This window comes from Agelaius phoeniceus, chromosome 22 (genome assembly GCF_051311805.1).
Source record: "Agelaius phoeniceus isolate bAgePho1 chromosome 22, bAgePho1.hap1, whole genome shotgun sequence".
NCBI classification, from domain to species: domain Eukaryota; kingdom Metazoa; phylum Chordata; class Aves; order Passeriformes; family Icteridae; genus Agelaius; species Agelaius phoeniceus.
In genome coordinates this window covers 546,487-573,830 of record NC_135286.1, presented here as the reverse complement: position 1 = coordinate 573,830, position 27,344 = coordinate 546,487, and the positions used below count along the sequence as shown (strand labels likewise).

The 27,344-nt window shown below is 52.0% G+C and overlaps 1 protein-coding gene and 1 long non-coding RNA gene across 3 annotated transcripts in view; both read left to right on the top strand.

The window, feature by feature from the left end:
- Positions 1-865: 865 nt before the first annotated feature.
- Positions 866-13,565, top strand: LOC129130195 (uncharacterized). The gene is made up of 3 exons (XR_008535516.2): positions 866-1,428; positions 12,565-12,720; positions 13,323-13,565. It is a non-coding gene; the product is annotated as an uncharacterized LOC129130195 (long non-coding RNA).
- A 4,902-nt stretch (positions 13,566-18,467) lies between these two features.
- Positions 18,468-27,344, top strand: part of ARID1A (AT-rich interaction domain 1A) — a 54,001-nt gene continuing 45,124 nt past the window's right edge. The window contains exon 1 of one of the 2 annotated variants that reach the window (XM_054648509.2): positions 18,468-20,070. In XM_054648509.2, the coding sequence (XP_054504484.2) occupies positions 18,979-20,070 (1,092 nt within the window). In that variant the 5' untranslated portion in view covers positions 18,468-18,978. The remainder of the gene's footprint in view (positions 20,071-27,344) is intronic. The other variant, XM_054648508.2, reaches the window with a different exon arrangement.

Below are 27,344 nucleotides of genomic sequence, written 5' to 3'. Positions count from 1 at the left end.
AGGGAAAAGGGGGAGTCTGCTCTTCCGGACCCCAGTTTGTGAGGGGAAAAGGGGGAGTCTGCTCTTCCAGACCCCAGTTTGTGAGGGGAAAGGGGGAGTCTGCTCTTCCAGACCCCAGTTTGTGAGGGGAAAGGGGCGAGTCTGCTCTTCCAGACCCCAGGCTGTGAGGGGAAAAGGGGTTCAGCCCCCACCACCCCGCACGGCTGTTACGAGGGAGTTTATCCCTGACTTCTCCCTACTCCATCTGCACAGGAAGAGGCGGTAAGCGTCGGCCTGAGGGGTGTCAGCGGGCTCGGGGGGCGTCCGGGCACGGGGAGGGGGCTGTGCCCTGCCCCCCTCCCATTCCCGGCCTGGGACTCTTTCGCTCCCGCCCCCCCTCGCTCCTAAGCGGGAGTTTCCAGGAAGCGCTGAGGAGAGCCGCAGTACTGCACAGCCTCTCGCTCAAGCGCGCTCCTTCCGCCGAGGCCGTGGCAGGAACGCCAAGTAGTCCCAACAGCCTCTTCTCCCTCACTCAGCAAAGGCTCCGTCCCGCGGTCCCTGACGCCAGGACCCCGTTGCAGGAACAGGGTGGGAGAAGCGTTTCCCTTCCCGCATCCTCCCCGCAGCTGCGGGCGGGATATTCGGGATGAAGCGGTGGGGGTGGGGTAGGTGAAAAAGCCCCAGCGCCGGCTGCGGCGGAGGGATCCGGAGGCGCGGAGGAGTGAGGAGGCGCGGGGAGCGGGGGGTGAGCGGGAAAACGCGGCGCGGAGCCGGGAACAGCGCCCCCCTCCCCCTGCGGCAGGGGCGGGAACAGCCGCTGAGGGGGGGGCGCCGTGAGGGGTTCGCTGAGGGGGGACGGGACCCCCGCGCCAAAGTTTGGGGAAACTTTCCCCTGTTTTGGGGCCGGGGTTGCGCCTCAGCCCCGCGCTCCCGCTGCGGGCAGGGAGCGCCCTCAGAGCGGCCGCGGGGCCGCCTGTGCCCCCCTTCCCTCTGTCAGCGCACCTGGGCTCTCCCTCCCTCGCTGCCTCCCTGCCCGCGGCCGCGGAGCCGCGCTCCCTGCGCCCCACAGATAAGGCCGGGGCTCGCCCCACCCCGCGGGGCACCCCGGGCTCGCCGTGCTGGATAAGCGGAGCCGCCACGTTGAGGGAAGTTTGCCCCGTGTTCCCCCCCCACACCCCTCGCCCGCGGGTGTTGTGACTTCGCACAGGACCCCACAAATCCCAGCACACGCTGCCGGGAGCCCTGCGGGGAGCTGCGATCCCCGCCGTGCCCCCCCGGCCCTGCCCTTATCCCGGTGACACTCGTGTCCTCCTATTAACCCTGCGGAGAAAGGACAAAAGCTAAACTATGATCCTGCGCTGCTTCCCCCCCCATCCCGCTGCCGGCTCCATGAGCTTCACATCCTCCTGCTAAGGCTGAAAGGAACAAGAACAAGAGCTGCTGATGGTTGTAAGGCCTCGCTCGGTTCTCCCCACCCCCTCCGCCAGCACCATCCCCCACTGCAGCTCCCATGGACTCGTATCCCTCCCATTAACGCTGGAAGGGGAGGACAGGAGCTCTGATGGGTTTTTCTCAGGTTTTACTCTGTTTTCTCCCCCCACACACCGACCAGCACCAGCTCCACAGCCCTGCAGAAGTGCGGAGCTGGCTCTGCTACCACATCCATGAATGCCCCTTCCCTCTGAGCTCCAAGGAAAAATGAAAAAAAACACCCTGATTCCCTCGTTTTGCTTATTCATTATAAGCGGTTGGCAATGTGCTGTTAAAAACGTGCGATCTCTTGTTTCAGAAGCATCTGTGCTTTAAGAATAAGGTTTTGTGTTCTTGAATGTGGCTCTTCATAATAATCTCTTGAAGTGCTCCATTTTTGTCCTTAAAGTTCTATTTTATTACCTCTTCTGGATCAGCGAAGGTCGGTTTAACCCTTTACAGATGAGAATCGGCAGCCACTTTAGGAAAACGTTGCCCTTCTCTTTATTAATTCATGGTTACAATAATATTTTATGGAGGATTTTTTTCCCCAGCTCAGTTCTGCTGCATGCTGAAGGAAGTGTGTGCTTCAGCCCTGATTAAAGTCATGTATGAGTTAATGAGAAGCTTGCAGAGTATGTGAAGCAAGAGAAAATCTTTAACCAGCTCTGCTGTTCCTTCTACATAGCATACATAAACTTGCACGCTGTAACCAGAAGGTGGATTGAATATGTGTGAAATGCTGCAGTAGGAGAGTCTTAAATCGCATCACAGGTGGATGCTCACTCAATTAATATGTTATCATTTCAGAATACCTTGAAGTTAGGTGGGTTTGTTGATTTCTTTTTTTTTTTTTAAGTATTTTGAGACTTCCCATTTCCACATACATGGATGAAAGATGCTGCAAGCTCACGAAGTATTGTTTTGTGGATGGATTTTTAAATTTTGAACAGTCTGTGGTCCCCTGTTCTCAGTGCTTCCCGGGTTAATGGATTCATAGCACAGGGGGGACTCAGAGGTGCTGGAGGAGCCAGCAGTAGTGTCAACATTCCAGTTGTGGGACTTCTAATTTAAGAAACCTATTGTCATAAGGAATAAGATCAAGGCTGAATCCTGCTTGCATTTAGGTCCAAATACAAAATACGCTTTGGAAGGAGTCCCCAGGGAGCACTGAGAGTAATTAAGTAAAAATAAAGCCTTTCACTTCAGCCCCCCCTTCCCCTTTTAACATAGACAAGTCAGTGCAATGCTGGTTTCATTCCACCATTTTCATTATGTGTCCTGATATTTCTTAATTTTGTATTGCAGCTGAAATACTCGGGTGACTTATAATTTCAGTGATTTGGGGGTATTTCTAGACCATACTTTTAAAGAAGTCATCTCACTGTGTCCCAGAAGGAGCCATTGAGCAGTCGTTCTCATAAACAGCACTGAACTTCTTAGAGCCTTGCCTTTCCAAACACCTTTTTTTTCCCCTGTAATTTTCATCCTTAAGTGTTGAATTCCCCTTTCTTTACATTAAGTAAATATTTATTAGTACCACTTGGATTTTTTTCATCTTTTTAGAAGAACAGAGCCTTGTCACTGAGACAATTCTTTGGTATTGAGGAGGTGACATAAAAAGGAGTGAAGGAGAGTTGTCTTGTGCTGGGAAATGCCATTTTTGGAAAACAATACTATAGGAAATGGAAATGAAAAATACATTTTATGCTGGTGGGAACTTGTAATGAGGCTAAGAGAGGATTTAGTGTCTCAGAAAAGCAATGATTACAAGGGGAAAAGTGGGACTTTACCACTCATTTGTAAAAGTTCTCAGGCTGAATATCCTTTTGGGGACCTGAAATTTGGCTCAAGTCTGTTTATGAACATCTGTTGAATGGAATTTTAAAAAGGCACAGATTATAATCTCAGTTTCTGCTGTCTGTTTAAGATGATAAAATAAAACAAAATCAATGTATCTGCAAGTACATTTTGGGGTTTGTTTTGTTAAGGATGAGCTGCATGAATGTTCAGGAGTCTCTACTGCTGACTATTGGGCTCTATATGTGTTCCCATACATTTTTCTATTTAACATATAAAATATTGCCTCTCCCCCTTTCTGTAGCTGTCTGGTTCTATTTGAGCAGTCCTAGAAAGCACTCAGGTTTCTGTAGGGTTTTTTGTGACAGCAGCAGGCTCTTGGAGTTTGTGTGTGTGACATTTCTTCCCCGAGCAGTGTTTGAAGGGGATGCTGAGAGCTGTTGGGTATTCCCAGAACTGCGGCCGTTTGCTTCCATTCACATCCTGCCCACCTGTCCCCTGCCTGGGCTGTAAATGCAACCACTTTGTGTCCCCTGGCTCAGGATAGCACCACTTCAGCTTCTATTTCTGCAGCCTTTGTGACCTCCTCTTATTCAGGGAGGACTTCACTGTAATTTTCCCTCCTATTATTTTGCCTCTTTTCACAGCCTGATGTTTTTTTGCTGTTGTTTTCTATTCCAAGCGAGGATGCTGTGAGTGCTTCAGCTCAAAATTTAGGTCATCTCCAATAGAGGAAGGGAGACCTAAAAAGTAAAAATAAGATTTCAATGTGCCTTTAAAAGTGACAACTCTTCAGGAAAAAAATGTACGAGCTCACCTGTATTTTGTGGCAGGACAGAAATGGAAGGGGCCTTTCCTGATTCCAGAATGAAAGCTGAGTGAGGCTCTCTTTGTGAGTGTGGTTTCTTTTCCACGTGCATTCCCAGTCTTTCATTTTCACCCCTGATTTGAGCTTTAATCACTCAAATTATTCATAGACTTGCCCTGGAAAAAGAAGAGAGTGACCTCTTCCCATCTGGAGTAGATGGATTCACCACCAACAATTGCAAATGGATGACTTAATGTTGGGGTTTGCACTTAAAATTTTAATTCTGTGGTTTCATTGCCTCTCAGGAATTTTGTGTGTGTCTGTTCTGAACTGGTAAGTTGGAGTGGTACCACAGATATTTATTTCTTGCAGTTTGTCTCTTAGCATTGGGCTCCTGTCTACAAAGAGCTGATGATCCCCTGAGCTGCTGAGTTGCCAAAGCACCTTGCCCAGGACCAGGCCTGTAGTTTTTTTTTTTTTTTTTGTCTGTAATTATATCCAATGTCTTCCATGACAAGGAACCTCAAGACAATTTATGGAATCAACAGCCACGAAAGCACTGCCCGTTGGAGGTTATGTGATTACAATTTGGCTGTTCCTCAGCCTGAGGGTGCCTGAGGGGACACAGAGCCAACTGCTCCTCCGTTCCTGTGGGTGGCTGGAATCAGCCACTGGAATTGATAGATATCTGTTGCTCTTTCTTTCCTGTTACTTCAGTGGCTTAATTTAAATAATTAAGGAACTTGTGAATCTGTTTTGTTTGGTTTCTGCTCTTCCTAGCAGCTCTCTGCAGTTTTATATGTATTAAAAGTGCTAAGCTTCCTCTGGCCTAGATGTACAATAAATACCTTAGTCAATGCAGTTAAGTCCAGTTTCCTCTATTCACTCAGAAGAGATTTGTTCCTTATCTGAATTGTTCGTCCATTCAGAAGGAGAGAAGCCTTGTGCAGCCAGAGCTCACCTCATAAATCACCCAGACAAATGGAGCTTGGGGCAGAAGAAGATACAAAATGGGAATAGTTGTGATTTGGGCTCCATGAGGTTTGGAGTGCTGCTGTGGGAATGTGCTTACCAACTATTTGAAATACAAATGTTTAGAATGGTCACCATTTTCCAGCTATTCCTTCAGCTGAATTTGCAGTTATCAGCTGGGCCCTGCTCCTCAAGGGTGCCTCCCTTCACCCTTAAACATCCCCTGATATTCAGTAGCTTCTCTTTAACAGTATTAGCCTCTCTTTGCTTGGGCTCCTGCCTAACTTAAACAATTCATCTCATTTGTCTTCAATATAAGGTCATTTTCTACTGTTAGCTCCTTTATAATGTCTTCATTGCCTACAGCTCTGTAGAGTTGGTATCTTTCCTATTCCAAGAGTGTTTGATAAATACATTTGTTGGCACCTGTCCTTGTTTCCTCCCTTCCTCCCATACTCACTCTAAGGACCCTTCACAGCAATCTCACCTCACTTACGAGGGGTCCCTCTACCAGACTGGAGCTTCCCATTGGTGTTGTGTCATTTCTGAGCAAGGAAAGGCTGATACCTCTCAGCTCAGTGGTTTCTGCTTCTCCTCAGCTCTCCCAGGGGTCTTGCAGTTCTGCCTCACGTCTTTGATGTGGTGAGGTTCCCTGCTATTTACATTTCTTCACATATATCCTCTTCCTACCATCTGCTACTTTATGTTTTGCTCATCTCTGAAATGTTCTGACCATATTTCATTCAGTGTTGTTTTACATTATTTTCCTAAAATTTAATTAAAAGGTTCTGAAAGAACAAAGCAAATTAGAATTCACCCATTTTGTGCAGACACTTTAAGTGAATGGGAAGCAACTCAATAAAGACCTTCAAATGCCTTGAATGAATTTGTAACCAAAATCCTGAGCAGTGTTTATCCAAAGAGTCTATTATTGGATTCATGAGGAGAGTTTCATTACTGACAAAAGTTAAGGTTGTTGTTGAGGAGCAGCACCTTCTCTAGAAACTCTCTTTCTTTGGAATTCAGCAGTTCTCCTGAGCAGTATTTACTTTGGACTGAGTGTGTGGCTGTGCCTTGTTAGATAAAAGCTGCAGCACTAAAACTGTTTTACTGAACTTAGCTCCTGACCTGCCTTCTGAGGCCACAGCTACAAAGGGATGATACATCAATCTAGTTTGTTTGATCTAATTACAGCTGTTTAACCATCCTGAGCACAAGTGCACTCACCCCACTTTGTTATGCTGATTTCAGGTATTTTCACTGTTAATCGGGTGCACAGTGCTTGGTTCTTTCTTGTATTAATTTACCTCTCAAGATATTCTGGGCAGTTATCCCACAGAGAGGTGTTCTGCTACTCAGCTGTATGTTATTTTTCACAGTGTGTTGACAGGGAATTCTCAGGAATTTGGGGATTCTGTGGGTCAACCTGACAAATGACTACTCCTTTTCTCCTGACATCCATTGTTTTTTTCCCTGTGCAACTTCTTTTCTGAAAGGCTGCAAGGTTCATGAAGAAGAAAGTGGTAAATCCATTTAAACATCCCTTAACGTGCAGAAGCCCATTGCCACCTGTGGAAGAGCAGATTTCTGATTATTTCTAACTGAAGTCTCTGGTGTTTTTGTCAAGAATATTGGCATGGGATCTTATTTTAATGTATATATATGATCTTTTGTGCTTGTGAGGTATCCTCTGGTGAGAACACTGAGAAAAACAAAAAGGTAAAGGAAAAAGGAGGAAACCCCCCAGCACAAGGTGCTTTTTTGCTCCCTAATTGTGTGTGTTGGTGTTTATGGGAAGGGGAAGAGATGGCAGAGCCAAGGAAGCTCGGAAGAGGAGCATGGAAAGCATCTCCAGTGGGCAGGTGCCTGGGACAGGAGACCCCAGAAGGGCAGCCCTGTTTGTTGCTGTTTTGCTAAAGCAGGTACATTTTGTGTGGAGAGGGGAAGAGATGTGAGATGAGAGAAATGGTGCCACATGCTCCTGGTGGTTCCTTGTGATGGAAACAGAAAGACTTCAGGAAAAGCAGGCCTGTGGTGTGAGCCTTTCTGGTGTTCTGGAGGTGTTCTGGGATTTTGGAAGCTGTTCCTGTGGAAATGTCTCTCCTTGGAGAGCTCCCTGCGGTGACAGTGACGCTGTGTGCAGGCCTGGCCACACCAGGGTCAGTGCTGGGTCCTCCAAGCACTGCCTGCCACAGGGAATGTGCTGAGCTGGGGTGTGCTCCAGGCCCACATTCATTCACCCTCTGCTCCGTGCTTCTTCACGCTCTGGGACCCACATGAATTTACCAGGGAGCCAAGCAGGGTGCTCAGTTCCCCTGTCTGTGCTTCTTACACTTTTGCCCACCCTAATCCAGTTCTTTGCACCATGATGTAAACTCTAATTATAAATCAAATCATACAACCTGCCTTCTCAAACTCTTGTCTCATTCAGAGTTTTCTTTTATCCTTGTTATTTGATGTTTGCTTCCATATTTTATTTATTGCATATAATTCAGGTGCTGCAGTAAGTACAGAATTACTAATTGTAATGGATTTTTGTTACACTTATCACTACAGTGTCTGAATACTTTTTAACCACCATTAATGAATCTTCACAATATTGCAGAGATTTTCTTCTCATTTCACTGATTAAAAGTGGGGAAAATAATGACAAAACTGTCAAAGTTCTCCACTGGGTCTATATTCCCCCAGAGGAAAGAAAAATTCTTTAAAATCTAGTTTTCCTAATAATTAGACACCCTATTCTAGCAATCATTTTAATTGTACTCAGGCCTTTAGATATGTATTTATTGCCAACATAACCTGGAGTTCAAATACTGTCTTCAAGCCATAGTCTGTGTATACAAACTCACCCTATCACCCCTCTCTTTGTTGGAGTTTGCTGAAAGGAAGCTTCACTCTTCTCTCCTGACAGATTCCTTGCTCTTGTAACCAGCTCAGGGAGCTTTTTCTGTGATTATTCCAGTTATCATGTGTCATTCTTGAATAGAAACTGTACCCAAAATTCTGTAAGAGAGCTGTTGCCATAACATCTGGATGTGCCTTACCTGGTCTTTAGATCCCATTTGTCACCTTGGTTTCTGTGACTAAATAACGCTCCTGAGTCTCCATCCTTCCCCAGCCGTGCTGAATTCCCAGGTTAGAGGAGTTTGGCTGTCAGCCCCCCTGTGAACAGCCTTGTGATTTGCATTAATCTCATGACTGCATTCCACCAGCCCATTCCTCAGGATTCCTGTGCTGTTCCAGAACCTCATCCAGGTCTTCATTCAGGATATTCCAGTCTCCTGACTGGTGCCTTTGCATGTTGTCAGTCACCACCTGCATTCGCACTCTTTCAGTTCCTTGTGCTCGTGTCACTTAAAGCCCATCAACAGCATCTCTAGCCCAGAACTTCCCATTTCAGCACAATCCAGCTCTGGATTTTTAGTCATTTTTCACCCACAAAGCTTCTCTTGCACTGACCTTCATATTTTCCAATGTAACTGGTGTTTTTACATGATGCACCGGACCAAACACTTTACTGGTTTGGGGATGGATGAGATCTGCTCTGTCTTCCTTTACCCAGAAAAATTTACTGCCCTATCAAAGAAAGACATCAGCTTTGCCATTATTGCAACCTTTGTTGTACTTTATCTCTTTACTTTCCTCAACATCTTTTCCCCCTCCTGAGGAAGAATAATTTCAGTTTTGCATCTCACTGAGGTCAGGTTAATTAGCCTCTCGTTGTTTGGACATTAGTTTCACCATCTTTGCCTTGATTTTGGGCTGGGTTTTTTCCTTTCTCCCCATAATAGGATGTCAAATTTAGATTATTTTTGTACCTCTAGAAGTGGTGGAAATGAATTCACTCATTTGCATCACAACTCAGCTGTAGTGCTTCGTGTTTGGGTTGGGTTTTGTTTATTGGTGGCTGTTTTGGTTTGTTCTTTTTGTTTTTTATTTTTAAAGAAAGTTGCTGTGCTGTGGCTATTTAACAGGTAAAAAAAAAATTTGGAGTATTTTAAGAGTTCTTTAAAGCATAATGATAATGAGCAGTTTCTTGAGCAATGATAGCTGAATCCAGGGCTCCGTTATCCTGTGGGATGCTGATAAGTGCCAGGGGCTCCTTGCAGCCTGTGGCTCAGCACTGCCCTGCAGAAGTTCTGCTCCTGCTGCTGCCTCAGCATTATTTACCGCTCTCAGCCCTGTGTTTACACAGAACACGAAGAGTGCTGGGCACTCTGCACACATGTATGAGGCAGTCCTGCACAAAATACTCCCTAAAAATAGACAAGGTAGGTGAAGCAATGTTTAGGCAGTGATTGCAGAGGGTCGGGCTGGGCAGGGAGGGCTGCAGTGCCCCCAGGGACTGCAGGAACCCAGGAAAGCCCGAGGTCAGTAACTATGTTTCCTGAAGCCGGGAAAGTAATCTTTTAAAATACTTTGTTTCATAATACTGTTAATTGCACCTTTTTCTGACAGCTGTAATGACTCTGACTCCTTCTGATCACGTTTCACTCAGGATCTAAATCTAAAGATTGGGATGCAAGCAACAACCGTTGCATGTTTGAATTTGGACTGGGTTTTTGGTTTTTTGCCAGATATACTCAATACTTTCATGAATATTTGAAAATTATGTCATTTTTACAATTCTTCAGTATGTCTGGAGCTCAGTTTTACAGAGGAAGCTCAGGCCAATGCTTTTGTTTTAGTGAAAAATGTGTGTGATATCCCAGACTCTACCAGCAGTGCTGTTGCTGAGGTGTGATCACGGGCCTCTCTCAAGGCAGAGATAACTGATAGATAAAAATGACCTCATTTCACAGTCCCAGAGCTGAACTCTGAAAGTTCCAGCAAAGCTGGTCAGAACGTGTTTGAATTTTTGTTTGTGAGTAAATGTCACCAAGGTCCCTACTTGTGACGTTCAGAAGGTGACTTCGGGCCATGTGAGCTCCAGGGGTGGAGGCCTGGAGCAGAAAATCCATCCCCACACAGGGACCCTGAGCGTGTGGGAAGTCCCAACACTCCCGGGGCGGGGGGGGGGCTGATTACAGAATTACAGAATTCAGATTGGAATTACCGTTTATGTGAGGCTGCTGAAAGGTAGATAAGGACAATTACTGCTTGACCCTTTCTTGGCCAGTGTTTGCAAGCTGCTCAACGCCGCCGTGTTGATGTGGAATGTTGCGATTGTTTTGGGTTGTTCATTTTTTCAGCAGTTATTTGTGCCTGCCTTTGTACAGCTGGAATGAAGGGACGTTACTAAGTGTTCTCCCCATGGCATGAATATTTAATAGTTTGTGTGCTCCTTCTCTGTGTCGTGTGTGTCGATATAATACCAACAAAATCTCCTAAAGTCAGTTTCTGCAGGAGATTTTCAAAGCACATCATGTAACTGAGTCACGGTGCTGAGTAAACCACTATTGTAGAATTTCACCTAAGATCTGAATTTGCCAAATGGTGATATTTTGCAAATAAGCACAGATTCTGCTAACTTCCCCTTGAGATTTTATTCCAGTCTGATCCAATTTCCCAGTATGGATGAACTGGTGTCTCTTAGAAATATAGCAGAAATGTTTAACCTATTGAAAAGAGGATCTTCTTTGTTTCTCAGATGTGCAGATACTCATGTCCTGGAGCTCAGAGCTGCTCTGAGTGTGCTGGGCGGATCCTGTAAAGTGCTGAGTGCATGGCTAACTTTAAGGGAGTAGATCCTTAAAATCACCGGGGCTGCTGATGTTTAAAATTACGTAGAGACTTAAGTACTCTGATGGCCCCCGGCCAGTGGCTTTCACATCTCCCAGGACTGAGCCCTGAGGAGACGCGGTGATCAGCTGCAGCTCAATTTCCTTCTCCACTTTTAAATATAAGGTTTAAAGCCCAAATTCTGACAGCTGTTTAATTAAAGATACTCATTTTAACTGTGAGGAATGTGATATGCAGCGGCGCTATGCCTGCTTGCTTTCTTTCTGCCTCTCCTGGCATCCCAGCTCACTCCTCTCAGCGTTAGTGCAGGGCTTGCAGTTTTCACTGCTGCTCCGTTCCTGCTTTATCCTCTTCCATCTTTTCCATCTGCTTTATTCTGTTTGGAAAATGGCAATGTAGAATGTGTTTGGTGTAACCTTAATCCTGACCAGCATCTGGGCTCCGTTTGAAAAAAAAAAGCATCTACTGCAAGGAAGGTTTCTGTATATGTTTCCCCACTTTACTAAAACAAAGTTGGGGGGCGGGGAGGGGCAGAACCCAAAATAACCATGGCAAAATTATATTTATTTTAATTGACTTGTTAATTAATATGCGGGTTTTAATATGTTTTCCTGCCTCCATGGACAAACCGTGGGGTTTGTGCTCTCACCTCTGTCCGGGTGGGGGTCGAGTCAGAGGTAAACCGGATTTGGACCATTTTGGGCAAGGAGAGAAAGGGGGGAGGGGGGTGGTTATTTAAATCTGCTTTTAACAGCCTCGCTGCTAATTACTCCCAATATGTAAAAGTTAACGCCACCATAAACCACGGGATGCACTGAAATTCCTGCCTGATGCTTCCTGACGTTCCCCTGTTAAACTTTCCCAGGCCCGCAGAGGTCCCGGTGCGGGGCGGCTCCGTGGGACACGCCGGGACCGGGCAGGATAGGGACCGGGCAGGACAGGGACAGGGCAGGACGGGGACAGGGCAGGACGGGGACAGGGCAGGACAGGGACCAGGCAGGACGGGGACAGGGCAGGATGGGGAGCGGGCAGGACAGGGAGCGGGCAGGACGGGGACAGGGCAGGACAGGGACCGGGCAGGACAGGGAGCGGGCAGGACGGGGACAGGGCAGGACGGGGACAGGGCAGGACAGGGACCGGGCAGGACGGGGACAGGGCAGGACAGGGAGCGGGCAGGACAGGGACAGGGCAGGACGGGGACAGGGCAGGACAGGGACCGGGCAGGACAGGGAGCGGGCAGGATGGGGACAGGGCAGGACAGGGAGCGGGCAGGACAGGGAGCGGGCAGGACGGGGACAGGGCAGGACGGGGACAGGGCAGGACAGGGACCGGGCAGGACGGGGACAGGGCAGGAGGGGGACCGGGCAGGACAGGGACAGGGCAGGACGGGGACAGGGCAGGACGGGGGCGTCCGGTGTCCCCCGCCCGGGCAGGGCAGGGCAGGGCAGGGCAGCTGGGTGGGGCCGGGGCCGCTCCCGGGGGCTGCTCGGGGCCGGCCCCGGGACGGGGCAGCGGCGGCCGCGGTTTGCGGCGGGGCCGGGGGCACCGGGAGCGGGCAGGGCTCGGGCACCGCGTCCCCCGCGGAGCTCAGGGTGCTCCCACAACACGGAGCCAGCTCCGATGCGGGGGTGGGACCGCTCCCACCCGGCCCCGCTGCGCCTCCCGGGGGGGGCAGCCCCGACCCCCGAGCCCCCTTTTCCATTCCTGCTGCTGTTGGATTTCCCCGAGCCGCATCTGCTCCGCGCTCCCAGCCCGGGGCTCTTGAACTTCAGTCCCCGGCCGCCACAGAGGTCGCTTCTGAGCTCCACGCGAAGCCTTTTTTTCATTCATTATTTATTTATTTCCCCCAGCTCAGGCTCTCCCTCCCTCATGGCCGGAGTGGAAAAGCACGTTTAAATCCCGAGCTCGGCTTTCCCACGTGGTGTCTCGCTGAGCTGCTGTCACAGCCACGCCGCGCTCTCACAGGGCACCGGAGCTTCTCCCCTGCCCTGCCGGGAAGGCACAAGGTGATGAACGTTTTTAATCAAACCGTATTTTCGGGACACCTCACTAAACCCAAAACTTGTGCTGAAAAATTCGCTCGCCTCGTGATCGGGCTCTTGCTTTTTAATTCCACCTGGACGGAGTGTACAAATAGCGAGGGGATTGGTTCTGCTCCCCCTTCCTGGGTGCCTGCTAAAGGGATGGGTGTTTGTCAGCGATTTGGGGGTTAATTCAGACAAGTTTATTTCACATTCTGGGTCTGCATACACGCAAAGAGCACGAGTGGTTTGGGGTGAAAGATTAGCAGCGTGTGCAGGGGGACAAAACCAATTGTGGATGTGAATATGGGATGTACTGGATGTGTGTCTAAGCATTAAATCGAGGGGGGGCTGGGTTTTAGGTGACTTTTCACCCCATTCCGAGATCATGGCCACAATGCACCGTGTTTCAACACTCACTGGGCAGAAAGGGACGCGGAGGGGAGGCAGGGCAGAACCCCAAATTGCGTCTGGGCTTCAGACCGCGCTGCAATCTCTCATGGAGGGTATGCCCAGCCTTTAATTATTCAGTTTAAACAGGCCTGGAGCACGCCACATTTTTAAGGCCTTTTCCCTGGTGTCTCTAGGAGGCAGCCTTCATCGAGCGAGGAGAGCGAATCTTGGCAAAAAGAGCACCGAAGGATGTGAACCCCTTGGAAAATTCCACTTCCTGCCCAGCACTGCGTGTCCTTGGGTCTCTCACTCATTCCCATGCACTTAACGAGGGATTTCTGCCTCAGGCTACCACACCAACTTTCTAAATAAATGCCGCGCACACCCGAGCGCGGTGCTCTGCAGTTAATCTCAGCCCAGCACCAGCTCTCTCTCCTCTCTTCCTACTTCCCTCCATTTTATTTCTCCGCTGGTTTTTCTCTCCAGCAGGCTCCAACTCTCTCTCCTGCTGAACTTGCCGGGAACAAAAGGCTCCGTTCCCGATCCAGCCCGCAGTTGCCGTGAGAAACTTCCTCGCCAGCGCTGTCTGTCGCTCCGCTCTCCCTCCCTCGCTCCCTCCCTGCCTCGGGAAAATGGCAGTGCGAGAGCTTGATGAAAAGGGGGAAAAAAACCCTTCTTTCTCAGCGCCTGCCTCTCCCGCAGCACCCCCCTCCCCAGTCGTGACGCCTGAACTCAAACTTCTCTAAAAATACACTTTAGGGGGGTAGATTTTCACGGGAGGGGATGTGTTTTTTACACCCCACTGAAAAGAGGCACCGAGGTGGGGAAAGGCCGAGGGACAGCTTTTTCCAGACAGGAGAACCTGCAGCAGACCCCTCCCGCACGGCATCGCCAGGTCCCAAGGATTTGGAACACAATAAGTTTTCCTTCAGTGGGAAAATCCAGGCCCAGAGTTCAGATCTTTCTCTTTTTTCAGATTTAAAAGCCTTTTTTCCCCCCCTTTTTTTAACTCTTCACAGTGGGGTTCGCAACAGAAAGTGGTCTCTCTGCCAACCCACCCGAGAGCTCCCAAATCTGGTGGGATTCAGGGAAAACAGAAGCTTGGCTCCGGATCCAGTGCAGGGGTTTTTGCAAACTCCGGTCCGCGTTTTGATTTTCTTTTTTGCCCTTTTTTTCTTTTTCTTTTTTTTTTTTTTTTTTTTCAGTAGATTTACTCTTCCTTCCCCGAGCGCACCGGAGCGCTGCTGTCCGAGGGCAGCCGGGGTGCACCCCCGGGTACACAGAATAAACGGGGTTCGTCTGTCCCTGCACTTCACTATTGTTTTCCTGCCCTTCCCGATATCCCCCAGTTTTCCCTGGAATCACCGATTTCCACCCCCACCCTTACTTTCACTGCGGGGTGAGCGCTGCTGTCCTCGCTCACCCCCAATCCGCACACGTGTGCCCCCAAAATTTGCCGTGTCCCGCTTTCCCCCTCTGGGGTGCCTCGGTGCGGGCCGGGGGCGCGGGACACGCGCGGCCCCAGCCCCGGCTGCCCCCGGCCCGCGGGGGTCGCGCAGGATGCGCGGGGGCTGCGCTCCCGCGTCCCTTCCCCTCCGCAAACTCCGCTTCGCTTTTTCCTCCTCCTCGCCAGTGCTGCTAAAATAATGCATTTCCTCGAGTCAGGCCGAGTCCACTTTCCTGCCTTAAAATGCATCCAAAGTTTCGCAGATCGCTGTCAGATGGCACCAGCGGGCTCTCGCCGGGGCTCGCTCCCTGCCCGGGGGAACCTGGCGTGGGAAGCAGCAAAACCCCTGGAAAACCCACGCCTGCCTTTGAGCTGCTGCATTCGGCAAAGGGACAGAGTTACCTTCACCTGGCAGAGCCATTGTGTCTCCCCAGAAAGCGAGATTATACAATATTTTAGCATTTTGTTGAAGGGGATAAGTGAGCGTTGTCTCGCACGATGCCCGGCAAACAAATAATTCAAATAATATCAGTCTTCGTGGTGATGGAGCCACAAGGAGAGTGCTTAACCCAGATACAACAAACGCTGCAAGGAATAGGCTGGGCAAATATAAACACATTGAAAGGAAATGTGATTTTCTTTAGCAAAAATCCTATAAGGGAAGCTGAGGTACAGCCAATAACCCTCCCAGCTCCGTTCCATCTTTTGCAGGGCGCCCCATGGACTATAATAGATGGGTCTCTTGTTCTCGGGTCCAGCGTGCACACCCCGCACGCCCGGTGCGGTGCGGGGGAAGAGCATCCTTCCCCATCCCCACACAGCTCACACAGCTCCATCCGCTCCTGCCCAGCTCCCCTCGCTCTGCCCCGCTCGCTCCTTCAGACTTTATCTCGGGAGCCGCAGCCGGCTCCGGCAGCCGGATCCAGTCCGTGTTTGTAGCCAGGGAAAGGCTGGATAATGATAACTTGTGTGTGCGAGCTGAGCCGAGGCAGCGCTGACTTTAGTCCGGTTTCCATGTCAACGATTCAGTCCATATTTGCCATCACACAGTTGGCAGAGCCCGTTTTTTTTTTTTTTCGTGGAGGGGGGAGACACTACTCCTGTTTCTAGTACTCTAATCTAGACCAGGTTTCCTAAACTGCCTTAGTGCTGGGTTAAATGGCACGGCCACCTTCATGAAGGAGACTTCCAGTCAGGAGGAGGCAGCGCGGTGGCGGTGGCCTGCAGTGCCATGTGAGCGCTGCTTCCCAGCCTATCTGAGAGCCAGGAGCCGGGCCGGGCTGAGCGAGGCGTGCTCGGCTCTCGGGGACACGGGCAAGGGAGCACTGCCGAGCAGGGACGGCTCCGGCTGCCAAAAGTGAGGATGCGCCACAGGGAAAAGTCGCTGCCGGTGCCGTGGATGGCCGCGACAGCCCGGGACAGCGGGAGGATTTTCAGCTCTTAGGTGGCAATGTTGTTAAGAACTGTGCTGTCATCTGCTTCCCGGTGCTCATGGCTGGGAATTCACTGAATGCCTCAGTATTGAGTAAAGTGCCAGGGCCTCATTGATGAGGCGTATTCCAAAATCTGCTGCAGCTTTCACAAACATTTGGTAAAGTGAGTGTCTCCTCATTGTGTGGGTGGCTGGGGAATCCAGGCTGCTTTTCACATTACTATCAACACCGGGTTTCATAGTCTGACATAGTGCTCCTTGGAGGGGGTTCCAAAAGACGGACTCAGGTAGAGAGGTGTGAGCTCGGGATCTTTGCCTGGACGCACCCGAGCTGCTTCCCAGGCTCCTGGAGTGAAGGGGTTAAACTTTTGGTGATGCTCAGTGAGACGGGGGGCTTTGCTCCCTGAAGGGGACCTATCCTTGGGGCTGGGGAGGTGGGGGCTTGACATGGCTCTGGGATAAAATGGCAGAATTCTCTCCAGTTCGTGCTTTTTAAAGTTTAGTGCCAATGAAACACCCAAGGAATGGCATTTTGGTGCTGTGGGCACCATGGACATTAACAGAACACTGCGATTCACTTCTGAGAGTCCAGCCTGATACTGGAGGAGTGTTCCCCCTCTTCTCCTTTGTCTTTCCAGAACCCAGGATTTCATCAAATAACTCCTCTGATAAGAGGATGTAGATCAGTTCTCATTCTGGTACATTCTGCAGTTTCCAAACTCTTCTGAGGAAGAATATCTTGGTGTTTTTCCTTCTCTGTGGTCCACACATATCTCACTAAAGCCACAGGGCCTCCCATGTGAGATTCAGCATGGTACTGGGGCTCCAAACCTTAAGAAGGCCTTGACTACTATCACAATACCAATATCATAATTTTTTACTTATTTTTTCCTAATAGTTTATTTACAGCTGAGGAGAAAGGCTGACCAGCCAATTTGCTGGATGGAATCTGCTCCATATTGCACAGTCAACTGTGCAGGCTGAGAAATGGCAAAGGTGCTTTGTTTGGAGCCTGAGGGGCAGTTCCTTGCTCTAGAAAACACTTAGAGTTTTGCTATTTATCACCATATCCCACTTCCCCTCCCACTTCCCAGCTTTGGAATAACCCCTTTGTTCCTCCACCTGCACTCTAATGATAAATATTTCATATTACAAGTTTTACAACGGGTGTGAGGGCTGAGTTGCTGTCAGTAGACGCTGACACATTCACCTGATCCCCGGCAGGGACACGGCACTGGCAGGGACCCAGTCCTGCTGCCCCAGGCCTCTCCTCCTGCGCTGGACTGGCGTTTGCTCCCTCCCAGAGGGATTCCCTGTGGTGTGTCCTGCTGGGTGCTGGGCTGGGGCCAAGCCCTGTTTGTTGTCCCTGCACAGGGGTCACTTCTGCCACATTATCTGTTCTGTGGTGATGTTCTAAAATGGCAGCCTCAGACCTCAGAGTCTCTTTTGGCTCCCCACCTACTGTTTTCTGATGTTTTCTCTTATCTTAAAGTTGCATTTACTTCAACTTCACTTTTCTAAGTATTTCCATATTCCAGAGGAACACCAGTACATGGGACCCAGGCCTAAACCACACCATGCCTGCCATTTTTACCAGATATCCATGTCCTGATTTCTAAGAACTCAGTGTTTATAACCCAAATAACTCATCTTTGTGTCCCTCCTGTGCCCTGCTGCAGCCCTGCACCACCTGAAGTTAAGCAGGCGGGTTCAGACCCCCTGGCACAGGCCAGGCTATGTCCAGCACAGAGCTCCAGGTACATTGCTCTCCTCCCTCTCCCCGCTCTGCCAAGGGCTCGGCATGGAGGAGGAGGAGGTGGGAATCTGGGTCTGAAAGGGTTGCAGAAGAGCATGGCCCAGTTCCCAGTTCACCTCTTGACAGGCGGGGAGCTCCAGCCCGGCGCTGGGCTCTGACTGCCAGCGCATCCTGTCCCGCTGCCCAACGTGTTGTGTCTAGATGCGCTCAGGTGGTTTTGGATCTGGGAATTCCTGGTTCCGTGCCCACCGCCCTCGCCTTGGCAGGAGCGGGGAGCCGGACTTTCTTGGATTGTCCGCGCGTGCAGTCACAGCCCTGGCGCGCCGCCAACGCCTTTTCCAGAGGGACACGGCCAAGCGGAGAGGAAATGACAACCGCTAACAGTTCGCAGAGGGCTTAATTCTAAATGGAATTTCTAGGGACAAAGAAGAGGCGCTTGGGTAACCCACGGGCAGAAACCCCGGGGCCGGCGGCCGCCCAGCGGCCAGCACGCCCCCGGAGCGCCCGGGCCGCGGGACATCGCCCGCTGCCCCCGGGGATCGCCCCGGGCGGCTCCGGCCCGGCGGGGGAGCGCTGCCCCCCGGCCCCCGGCTCCGCCGATCCGCCGCGGGTTTTGCGGGCGGCAGCTCCGCGCCGGCGGCGGCCGGGGCCGGCCCGCTCCTCCTTTGTGACGGGGGGGAGGCTCCGCTCCGGGCCGGGCTGCGCTCCGCTCCGGGTTTGGCAGGCGGCCGCGGCGCTGGGTAAAATGGCAGCGCTGAGCCTCGTGTCGGACTGAGCCCGCTCGGCCGAGCAGAGTCGGAGCTCGCCCAGCCCGGCCCCGCCGCCGCTCGGCCCCGCTCCGGGGACGGCGCCCGCCCGCCCGCCGTGTCCCCCCTCCCTCCCTCCCGCCTCTCCCGCACCGGGAGCCCCGTCCCGGGTCCCCCCCCACCCCCCCTTTCCTCCTCCTTCCCCCCCACTCCCTCCTCCTCCCCTTTCTCCGCCGGCTGCAACCGAGGAGGTACAGCGGGGCCAGGCCCCGGGAAGCCCAGCCCAGCGGAGCCCTCCCCGCCTCGCCGAGCAGGCCGGGGGGGAATGAGCCCCCGCTGCCCTGAAGAGCCGCCCGCCGCCGCCTGAGCGGGGAGAGCAGAGCAGCGAGGCCTCACGCCGGCCGGCCAGGCAGGGAGCAGCTCGGGGGGACCGGTCCGGGGGGGTGGCCGGGCGGGGAGGGGGGGGATCATGGCTGCTCAGGTCGCCCCCGCCGCCGCCAGCAGCCTGGGCGCCCCGGCTCCATCCGAGCTGAAGAAAGCGGAGGCGCAGCAGCGGGATTGTCCCCCGGAGGAGGCGGGGGGTGAGGCGGCGGCGGCGGAGCGCGGCGAGAAGCAGGCGGAGAGCGAGGGCCCGTCGGGGAAGGAGCTGCAGGACGGGGCCGAGAGCAACGGAGGGGGCGCAGGGGCCGAGTCCGACCTGAAGAGCTCGAACGGGAACCCGGGCCCCAGGCCCGCCGCCGCCGCCACCCTGAACAATAACCTCCCGGAGCCGCCCGGTGGCGGCGGCGGCGGCGGCAGCGACGGGGTGGGGGCGCCGCAGCCGCCGCCGCAGCAGCAGCCGCCCCCTTCCCACCCGGCCGCCTTGCCCCCGCCAGCCTACGGCTTCGGGCAGCCCTACGGCCGGGGCGCCGCCGCTGCCTTCCACCAACATGGCGGACAACAAAGCCCTGGCATGGCAGCGCTGCAGAGCGGGGGCCTGGAGCAGAACTACCCGGGGCCGGCGGGAGCCCCCGCGGGGCCGCCCCCTCCGCAGAACTCGCACGGCGCCGGGGCCGAGCACGGCTTCCCCAACCACCAGTACAACTCCTACTACGCGGCCGGGCGCAGCGCCGGCTCCTACCCGCCTCCCCCCCAGGCCTACGCCCTGAGCTCCCCCCGGGGCTCCGCACCGCCGGCCGCCAAGTCCCCCGCGGCCGCCGCCGCCGCCGCCGCCTTCCAGCAGCAGCAGCAGCGCTTCGGGGTCATGGGTCCCTCGGCCGCCGGCGGCGCGGGAGGAGGGGGCACCACCCCGCAGCCCACGGCCACCCCCACCCTCAACCAGCTCCTCACCTCCCCCAGCTCCGCCCGCGCCTACCAGGGGTACCCCGGGGGCGACTATAGCGCCGGGCCGCAGGACGGGGCGGCCGCCGCCAAGGGCGCCGCCGACATGGTCTCGCAGTACGGCGGGGGCAGCGGCCAGGGCTGGCCAGCGGCCGGCGGGGCCCCGCCGAGGAGCCACCACGCGCCCATGAGCCCCGGGAGCAGCGGCGGCGGGGGACAGAGCCTCGGCAGGAGCCAGCAGGTACCGGCCGGGCCGCGCGGGACGGGCCGGGGGAGGGGGGGCGGGCCGGGCACGGGGCCGGGCGGGGGGCGCGGGGCTCGGGGGGCTCGGGGTGGCGGCGGCGGCTCTCCCGCGGGTTCCCCCCGCCGGGCCGGCGCTGCCGGGCGCTGCCATTGTCTGTGCTGCTCGCTCGCTCTAAAATGGCTGCCTCGCCGCCTTCCCTTCCTCCTCCTCCCCGGCCTTTGTGCGGGGCTCCCGGGCCGCCGCCGCCGGGCTCCCCGCCGCCCCGGGGGGCTCTGCCGGGGGCCCGCGGGTCGGGGCGGGCGGCGAGGGCCCGGCGGGGCCGGGCGCGGGGGGCCGGGGCGGCGAAGGGCGCGCCCGGGACAACGCGTGGCCCCGGCAGCGCCGCCGCCTTCCCGCGGCCCCGCGACCCCCGGCGCCGCCCCGGGGGGGTCCCGCGGCCCGCAGCGGGGTCCGGCGGGGCGGGCAGGGCCGCGAGGGGCCCGCGGGGCCGCGGGGGCCGCGGGGCGGGCGGAGGGGCCGCGGGCCGGGGCGGGAGCGCTGGCGGGGAGCTGGGCGATGGGAGCAGCGACTGCGGATCGCTTGGGTTTGGGATTTGAATTATGGAGGTAAAATCCTTCTGTCAAAGCCAGGAGACAGTTGGTCTTAGGTTGACATCCCATCTGTGATCTGATTGGCTCCCCATCCCCTGCTCTTGGCCATTTATAATTGCCTCTGATGTAATGGTACAACCATCCTGATGAGCTCATAAACTTCCACACTCGCCTCCTCCGCCAGCCCCGGGACGGGGCAGCCCCGCGCCCCTCTCCGCATCCCCCGGCGTGACCTTGAGCCCCGCATCCCTCTGCCCCGTGCCCCGGACGGAGCGGGAGGCCAGGGCACGTTGTTTGTACCTTGGGTTTATTTTCCTTGTGATGTTGGATTCAGCCTGGAATAGAGTCTGTGTTGTCGGAACGGTGGCAGGGCTGCTCCGCACAATGGGCTTGCTGTTTATTTTGGTTATGTGACTTTCCCCTTGGTATAAATGATTTCTTTGATGGATCTGAGGATGCGTTTGTTCCTGCCTGGTTTTGGCCCTTTTCAGAACTGGGGCTGTTTGGGTTCTTTATTAGATGGGAGCATGTGGGGGGTTCTGGGGTGTGTTACAGCCTAAAGAAGGAAAAAAAATCCTCAAAAAACCAAACAATCAGAACCAAACTTGTGGCCAAAATGCTGAAATTGGTCGGTTACCAAGAATTACCAATTTACATTCAACAGAACTGTGATACAGGACAGGAGTCTCTAGTTCTGTGTCTTAGGGCACATTTTGACTTATTTTGAATGAGAACTGATCTGTCTCCTTCCCCCCCATAAATACAGGCGCTTCCTAGAGACTTCAGGTGCTGGTGGTGGTCAGGCTCAGCAGTGTCACAACTCTTCTGAGGAGTGGAACTAGCAAAAGCAAGCCTGAGGATTCTCTTTATTGCTAGATGTGTAGAATTCCCTCTTTGCTGGAATAGGAATGGCCAGGAAACATGCAGAGGAGAAGGCAGTACAGCATCAGACATTTTAGATACGGGGAAAAGAGGTGCTGGTATCTTTATGTGGCAGCCTCGATTAGAAGCAGGTTCCTTTCTGTGCTCAGACTCGCATCTCCAAGGCCTGTGGTGGCCTCGTGCAGGACTGAACTTCCCTTTTCATTCTGTGTGCTTTGCTCCAACTTTAGGCCCAGGTTGGAGATACATGGTGCCACGGAGGGTGACCTGCAGCCTCCAGAGCTTCCCTGCTTGCTCAGAACTTCTGCGCTGACCTGAAAACCGCTCACTTGTTTGTCCCTTGATTACCTTGCGTGATTGGAGTGGCTTTTCTTTCAGGTTCTGCTCTGCTGGGGCTATCAAACGTCCAGAGGTGGCTGGCACTGAGTGTGGAGCATCCTCAGGGAAGGTTTCAGCTACTCGGGAATGTGGCCATGCGTTCCATGGATGCACAAAGTGCTTACTTTGTAAATCCTGGAAAATCTCAATTTAGATAAAACGTGTGCTGAAATACAGACTCAGGTTGAACTTCTCAGGTGTTTTCCTGCAGTTCACTTCTGTCAGTGTTCTGGTACAAATTTGTAAAAGAAGGTTTTTTTTTTTTTTTGTCTTGGCAAATGAATTTCACTTAATTCCATGAGCTGCTGACACAGTGAATTAGGAATACCTGAGTAAGTAGTCCCATAAACTGGAATTATTAATGAAGAGTTGTTTTTAGAATTAGTTGGGCTTGAGGAAGGACAAATAGTAGATGTAGAAGGTAAACCAGCAACTCCCTCACCTCAAAAACCAAATGACTTTCCCCCCCAGTCCTTTTTGTGCCCAGGATTGTTGGACTTAAACTGACAATTCCTCTTTTTCTGCTGGAAAAAGAAAAGAGCAGAGGTATCTAAAGAAAAAAGCTTCCACGTGTCATCTGTGCTGCCCACAAAAGGTTGATTAACAATAATAATAATACTCCAGCCCTGAATTACAGTCTCCTGGTGCTGTGTACTCCTAAATTCCCTGGATTAGGAGAATTTAGAGCTTTGTGTCTTTCTTTGTCTTGCACAGCAATGAGCGGGTGCTTCCCCCCCAGCTCTGAGAGCCTCTGGGAATGCAGAGCAGAGCAGAGGGCAGCTCACCTGCCAGAAACCTGCCAGGAACATCTGGGGCAGGCTGGGGAGGAGGATGTGGGAAGAGCCTGCCTGGCAATGCTGGGGCACAGAGCAGTTCGGGGTGAGGAGCAGGGTGGTGCCTTTAATCCCTCTTCAGGGACTCTTGAGGAATTCTGAGCGATGCTATCGAGAGGATTTTGTCACTCTGCTCGTCAGGAAAGGCCCGGTGATTTTCTGTGGAAGTTGTTTGGGTGGAATGTTTCCTGCAGTGAGAGGAGCCTGTGGTCACACCAGGGTTACACAGGGGTGGATCCTGTGTGTAACCTTGATGGATGCTTCACCCACAGCCAGGGAGCACAAGGATGCTCCGTGGTTTTGGGGGCCTGGTGTTTTTTCCAGATGATCTTTGCAGCTGGGGAGCACAGAGCAGGATCAGCAGATCAGGATGGCTGATCTGTGGCGTGTGGGTGAGAAATCCGGGGTTTGCTGTGGGAAGAAGCCAGGCCATGGGTCCTGGTTTTCAATTTTTCCAGCTCTCCCATGGATTTGTTTCCACTGCTTCCCCTCAGAGCAGCCCTTAGTAATGCGCCAGTTTTCCCAGGGTCTTGGGATTTAAAGGAAACTGCTTGAGAAAAAGGACTTCCCTGCCTTTAATAGATGGGCATTTCTCAGGCTTTGGCTCCAGTGAAGTGTCTCCTGTAATGGGAGAACTCTTTGGATCACATTAAACATTGACATCTTGGATAACCTCCCCATAGGTGCCCCGGCATCTCGAGGCCTCTGTTATAAGTTCAGTGAAAGCAGTTTAAAAATCTTATGTTAATTAAAAAAAAAGCTTTTGGGCCTGTTGCCATACAATAGCTATTTTTTGTTGACTTTGATTCCGACTTTAGTAGCGAGCGAGGCATGAAAAACGTTGTTGGAAATATGGTTTTTAAACTAAATTGGCACCAAAAGGCACTGTGCTGCCAGTGAGCTGCGATGTCTTGGAATGGGAAATTGGGACCTGGCTCCTCTTGGCTCGTGGTTTTTCCTTGCTTTGCATTGTAATGTCAGGAGCCCTGGAGTTGTGTGTTGTGCACTGGAGCTTTCCAACAAAAAGGAGAGTGCTGCATCTCCTTTCTCTGAATGAGCGATTTTAGGGCTTGGCTGTTTTAGAAAAAGCAGGCAAATTGTGCTGCTTTGATTTTTTTTTTTTTTTTTTTGGATAAAATCTTGTTAATCCTGGTGTGGACACTGGAGGTATTGCTGCTTTATCTTTTTTAAACAGCCTGAAGTCAGCCAGGAGTTGTCAGATTCTCTTAAAATCTCTCATTTTCTGCAGTACCACCTCCCTGATGCCCAGCTTGGAGGTGTCCAGTGTTTCCAGGCAGGATGTGTGTGGGATACAGGACAGTAAAACTCAATCCTCACTCTCTCTGGAGCTTTTATTTTTCCCTGCCCTTATCACCACCAGTTTACTGGGAAACCCAGGACAAACCACTTGAGTGTTGTGGTGAAATGGGGTTAGCAAGGCTTGCCTGCTGCTTTTTATGAAGTTTAATTGAGCTGCCCTGTGAATCCTTATTTATTATCTTGGCTAGGGGAAGGTTTCCCCTATGGTGTCTCTCTTGTAAGGATGTTGTTGGTTGCAAGACAGAAATTTGTTTTCTGGAAGGTTTTATGTTTGACTTTCAGGCCTTTTTTGGGGGGGGTTAGAATATTTGGTGCTTTCCTGGAACTGCCCAGTTTTATTCCTTTTACCTGCTGCAACTTCTGTTTCCTGTTTTTGGAATCAGGAAAACCTCCTGTTTTCCCTCCACAAGCAGGTAGTGTCTTCCCTGGTCTTAAATAATATTAGAAACTGGGCTGGGGGGAGGCAGGACAGTCAAATGTTCTGTTACAAAGCTGTGCCTGACTGTTCTCATCAGCTTGGTGTATTCATAATGCTTTGGGATTTTTCTGTTGTCTCATTTGAGAACTCTGGTCAGTGGTTCCTGTGTTGCAGGCGTATCACACGTTCCATGAGGGCTGTGCTAAAAATCCCAGCAGCTTTCCTTCAGAGAGAAAATAATGTCTAAAATTAGGCTTAATAGTGCAGCTGTTGGTTTTATCTGTTACCTCATACACGACTTTTCCACCACTTTTCTCCCTCACTCTTTTCAAAGGAACGCCACCAATTGGAAATCCAGCTTTTCTCCTCTGCATCTGTGCTCTGGGTAATTAAAATATTAGAGGAGAAAATGCCCTTTCCAGTTCCTACTTCTGTGTATTTAAAATTCTCTGGCTAGTGAGCCTGATCTCTTCTTTGAATTGCAACTCCTGTGTGATGGATTGCTCTGGGGAGGAGCTCATCAGCAATGCCATTGCCCAATTCCTGCTAGGAATGCTGGAAACTCTCAAGGAGCAGCAGCAGCAAAACAGAAACTGAAGGCAGCAAACCTGGTTGGGGAGATGGAAAAGATAAGCTTGTCAATATTTAGCCATTTGCTTTTTTCCCTCTGGAATGGTCCTTAAACCATCAGCAAGGGTGGAAAACAACATTTCCCCTTTTGTTCTGGTGGGAGAGAAAGGAAGGATACCTTCCTGCCGGGGAAAAAGTGTTTTTAAGAAGTCCTACAAAAGTTTTTTCTGTTGCGTGCTGGCTGCAAAAAGTTCAGTCTTTGATTTATGCACGGGCAGTGGGAAAACTGGACTGGATGTCTGTTAGCCAGAGCCATAAATCTCCAGCTGGAAGTGAGTGACAAGTGGGAGGGGAAGAAAAAAAGCTGTTTTTGGCACATTGGAACAGAGCTTGTGTCCGGTCCCTCCTGCCCAGCAGCTCCCGGGTGGCACCAGAGGAGCTCTGCTGCCTTTTGGCTTCCCTGGAAAGCAGGGGAGTTCCTCACCTGGAGATAAAGCACTGTCCTTTGGGGGGCTCAGGAGGAGCTGTGCCCGCCCATCAGGCATGCCAGGAAAACTCCCATCCCAAATCCAGCATCCTCTCTGCTTCTGCAGATGCTGCTTTTGGTTCTTTAGGGTTCTGGAGTCCTGCAGGAGCTGGGTTGCTTTAGGATTCTTTGGGGTTCTGGAGTCCTGCAGGAGCTGGGTTTCTTTAGGGTTCTTTAGGGTTCTGAAGTCCTGCAGGAGCTGGGTTTCTTTAGGGTTCTTTGGTTCTGGAGTTCTGCAGGGTTTCAGGCAGCCTTTTGTTTCTCCCTGTGAAGCAGGGCTGGAACGTGGGCTCTGGATTCCCTCAGTGGCTGTTCCTCAGCAGCTGAGCTGCTGCTGTGGGGGCTTTGGGAAGGGTGGGGAGGGGAATGTGAATCCTCTGTCTCACCCTGTGCTGTGAGCGTGACCCCAGCCTCCCTCCCTGTGCTAGCTCAACACACTGAGACCCCTCTGATGGGGCTCTGTTCTTAAAGCAGAGCCCAGGGCTGCACAGGAGGAGCTGCTGCTGCCAGCACTCAGCTCCTGGACGTGTTTGACCATTCCTGTCCCAATCAGACATGGATTAATCGTGTGTTAGCACACTGTGAGGAGGGGTTCCCACCCCCTGCACCTGAACCCCAGTGCTGTAAGCCAGCAGTTCAGTCCTGCAGCTGGAGCATTCCTGGGGGCTCTTGCACCACATCAAGGAGAGCATTTCCAGGTTTACCACCGTGTCTTCCTGGAGTGTTTCTGAGTGTTAAGTGACAGCTCAGTGAGTATTTACACAACGTGGGCATGAGTCCTCTGTAGTGAAACATAAAGGATGCTGCATGATGACAGGTAAACTTAATAAAAGCTGCCTCAGAATTCCTCAGCAAGTATTTCTTTTTGCTTTAAGTGTTGAGAGTAAAATGTAGCTGGAGTCTAATTTCTAATAATGTTCTTTATATCTTTTTCTGGGAGAAAAAAGGGACAAAAGTGTATAGGCTCAAATAGGGAGACTGGTTAATTCTGTTAATAGGGTAAAGAAATATCTTTATGAGAGAGTGGAGATAGTGTTTATGTCTTAATTCCTATGAAACTCCCGTGAAAAATCAGTTTGTGTAAATAACTCCAAAAAACCTGCTGCTCCATTACAGTTATTGGCATTTCATGTGATAACCAGCATGTCATTATTTCCTTAAGCCAGCTCTGGTAATTGAAACTCTTTCAAGGACAAATTTAATTGCTATTAACTTTCTTTATTTTTCTCTCTCTCTTTTTTTTTTTTTTTTAACTTGAGTAACTTTCTCTCTCTCCTGGATAATTAACATTAAGCCTAAATTGGTCCAGGGAGCTCTGGGTTAGATGTGGGCAGTGGTTTTTGGGACCCCTGATGCAGCTGGTGGAGCAGAGCCTGCTCCTTGTCCTGGTTTTGTGGGTGCTTGGCCGTGTGGGGAGGCAGAGGGGACCAGAGGTGGCTTAGTTTTGGTGGGATGTGATGGGCACACCTTGGACATGGCTGGGAGGAGGCTGAGGCCAAAGGTGGCCCTGACTTTCTGTCACTTACAACTTTCCACCCTTAGAGATTCTGTGAAACTTCTCAAAGAGAAATTCTTGAAGCTGGGAGGGCTCTGGACTTTCCCACCCGGGGAGGATGAATGGGTTAAAGAAGTACTTTCCTCCCCTCCACTTGTGAAATTTCATTCAGGTTTGACTAAGAGAAACCCTGAAAATTACCATTTCCCTTCTGATGTCAGCAGGTGCTGGCGCCCTGCCTGTGAGCAGGGAATGCTTG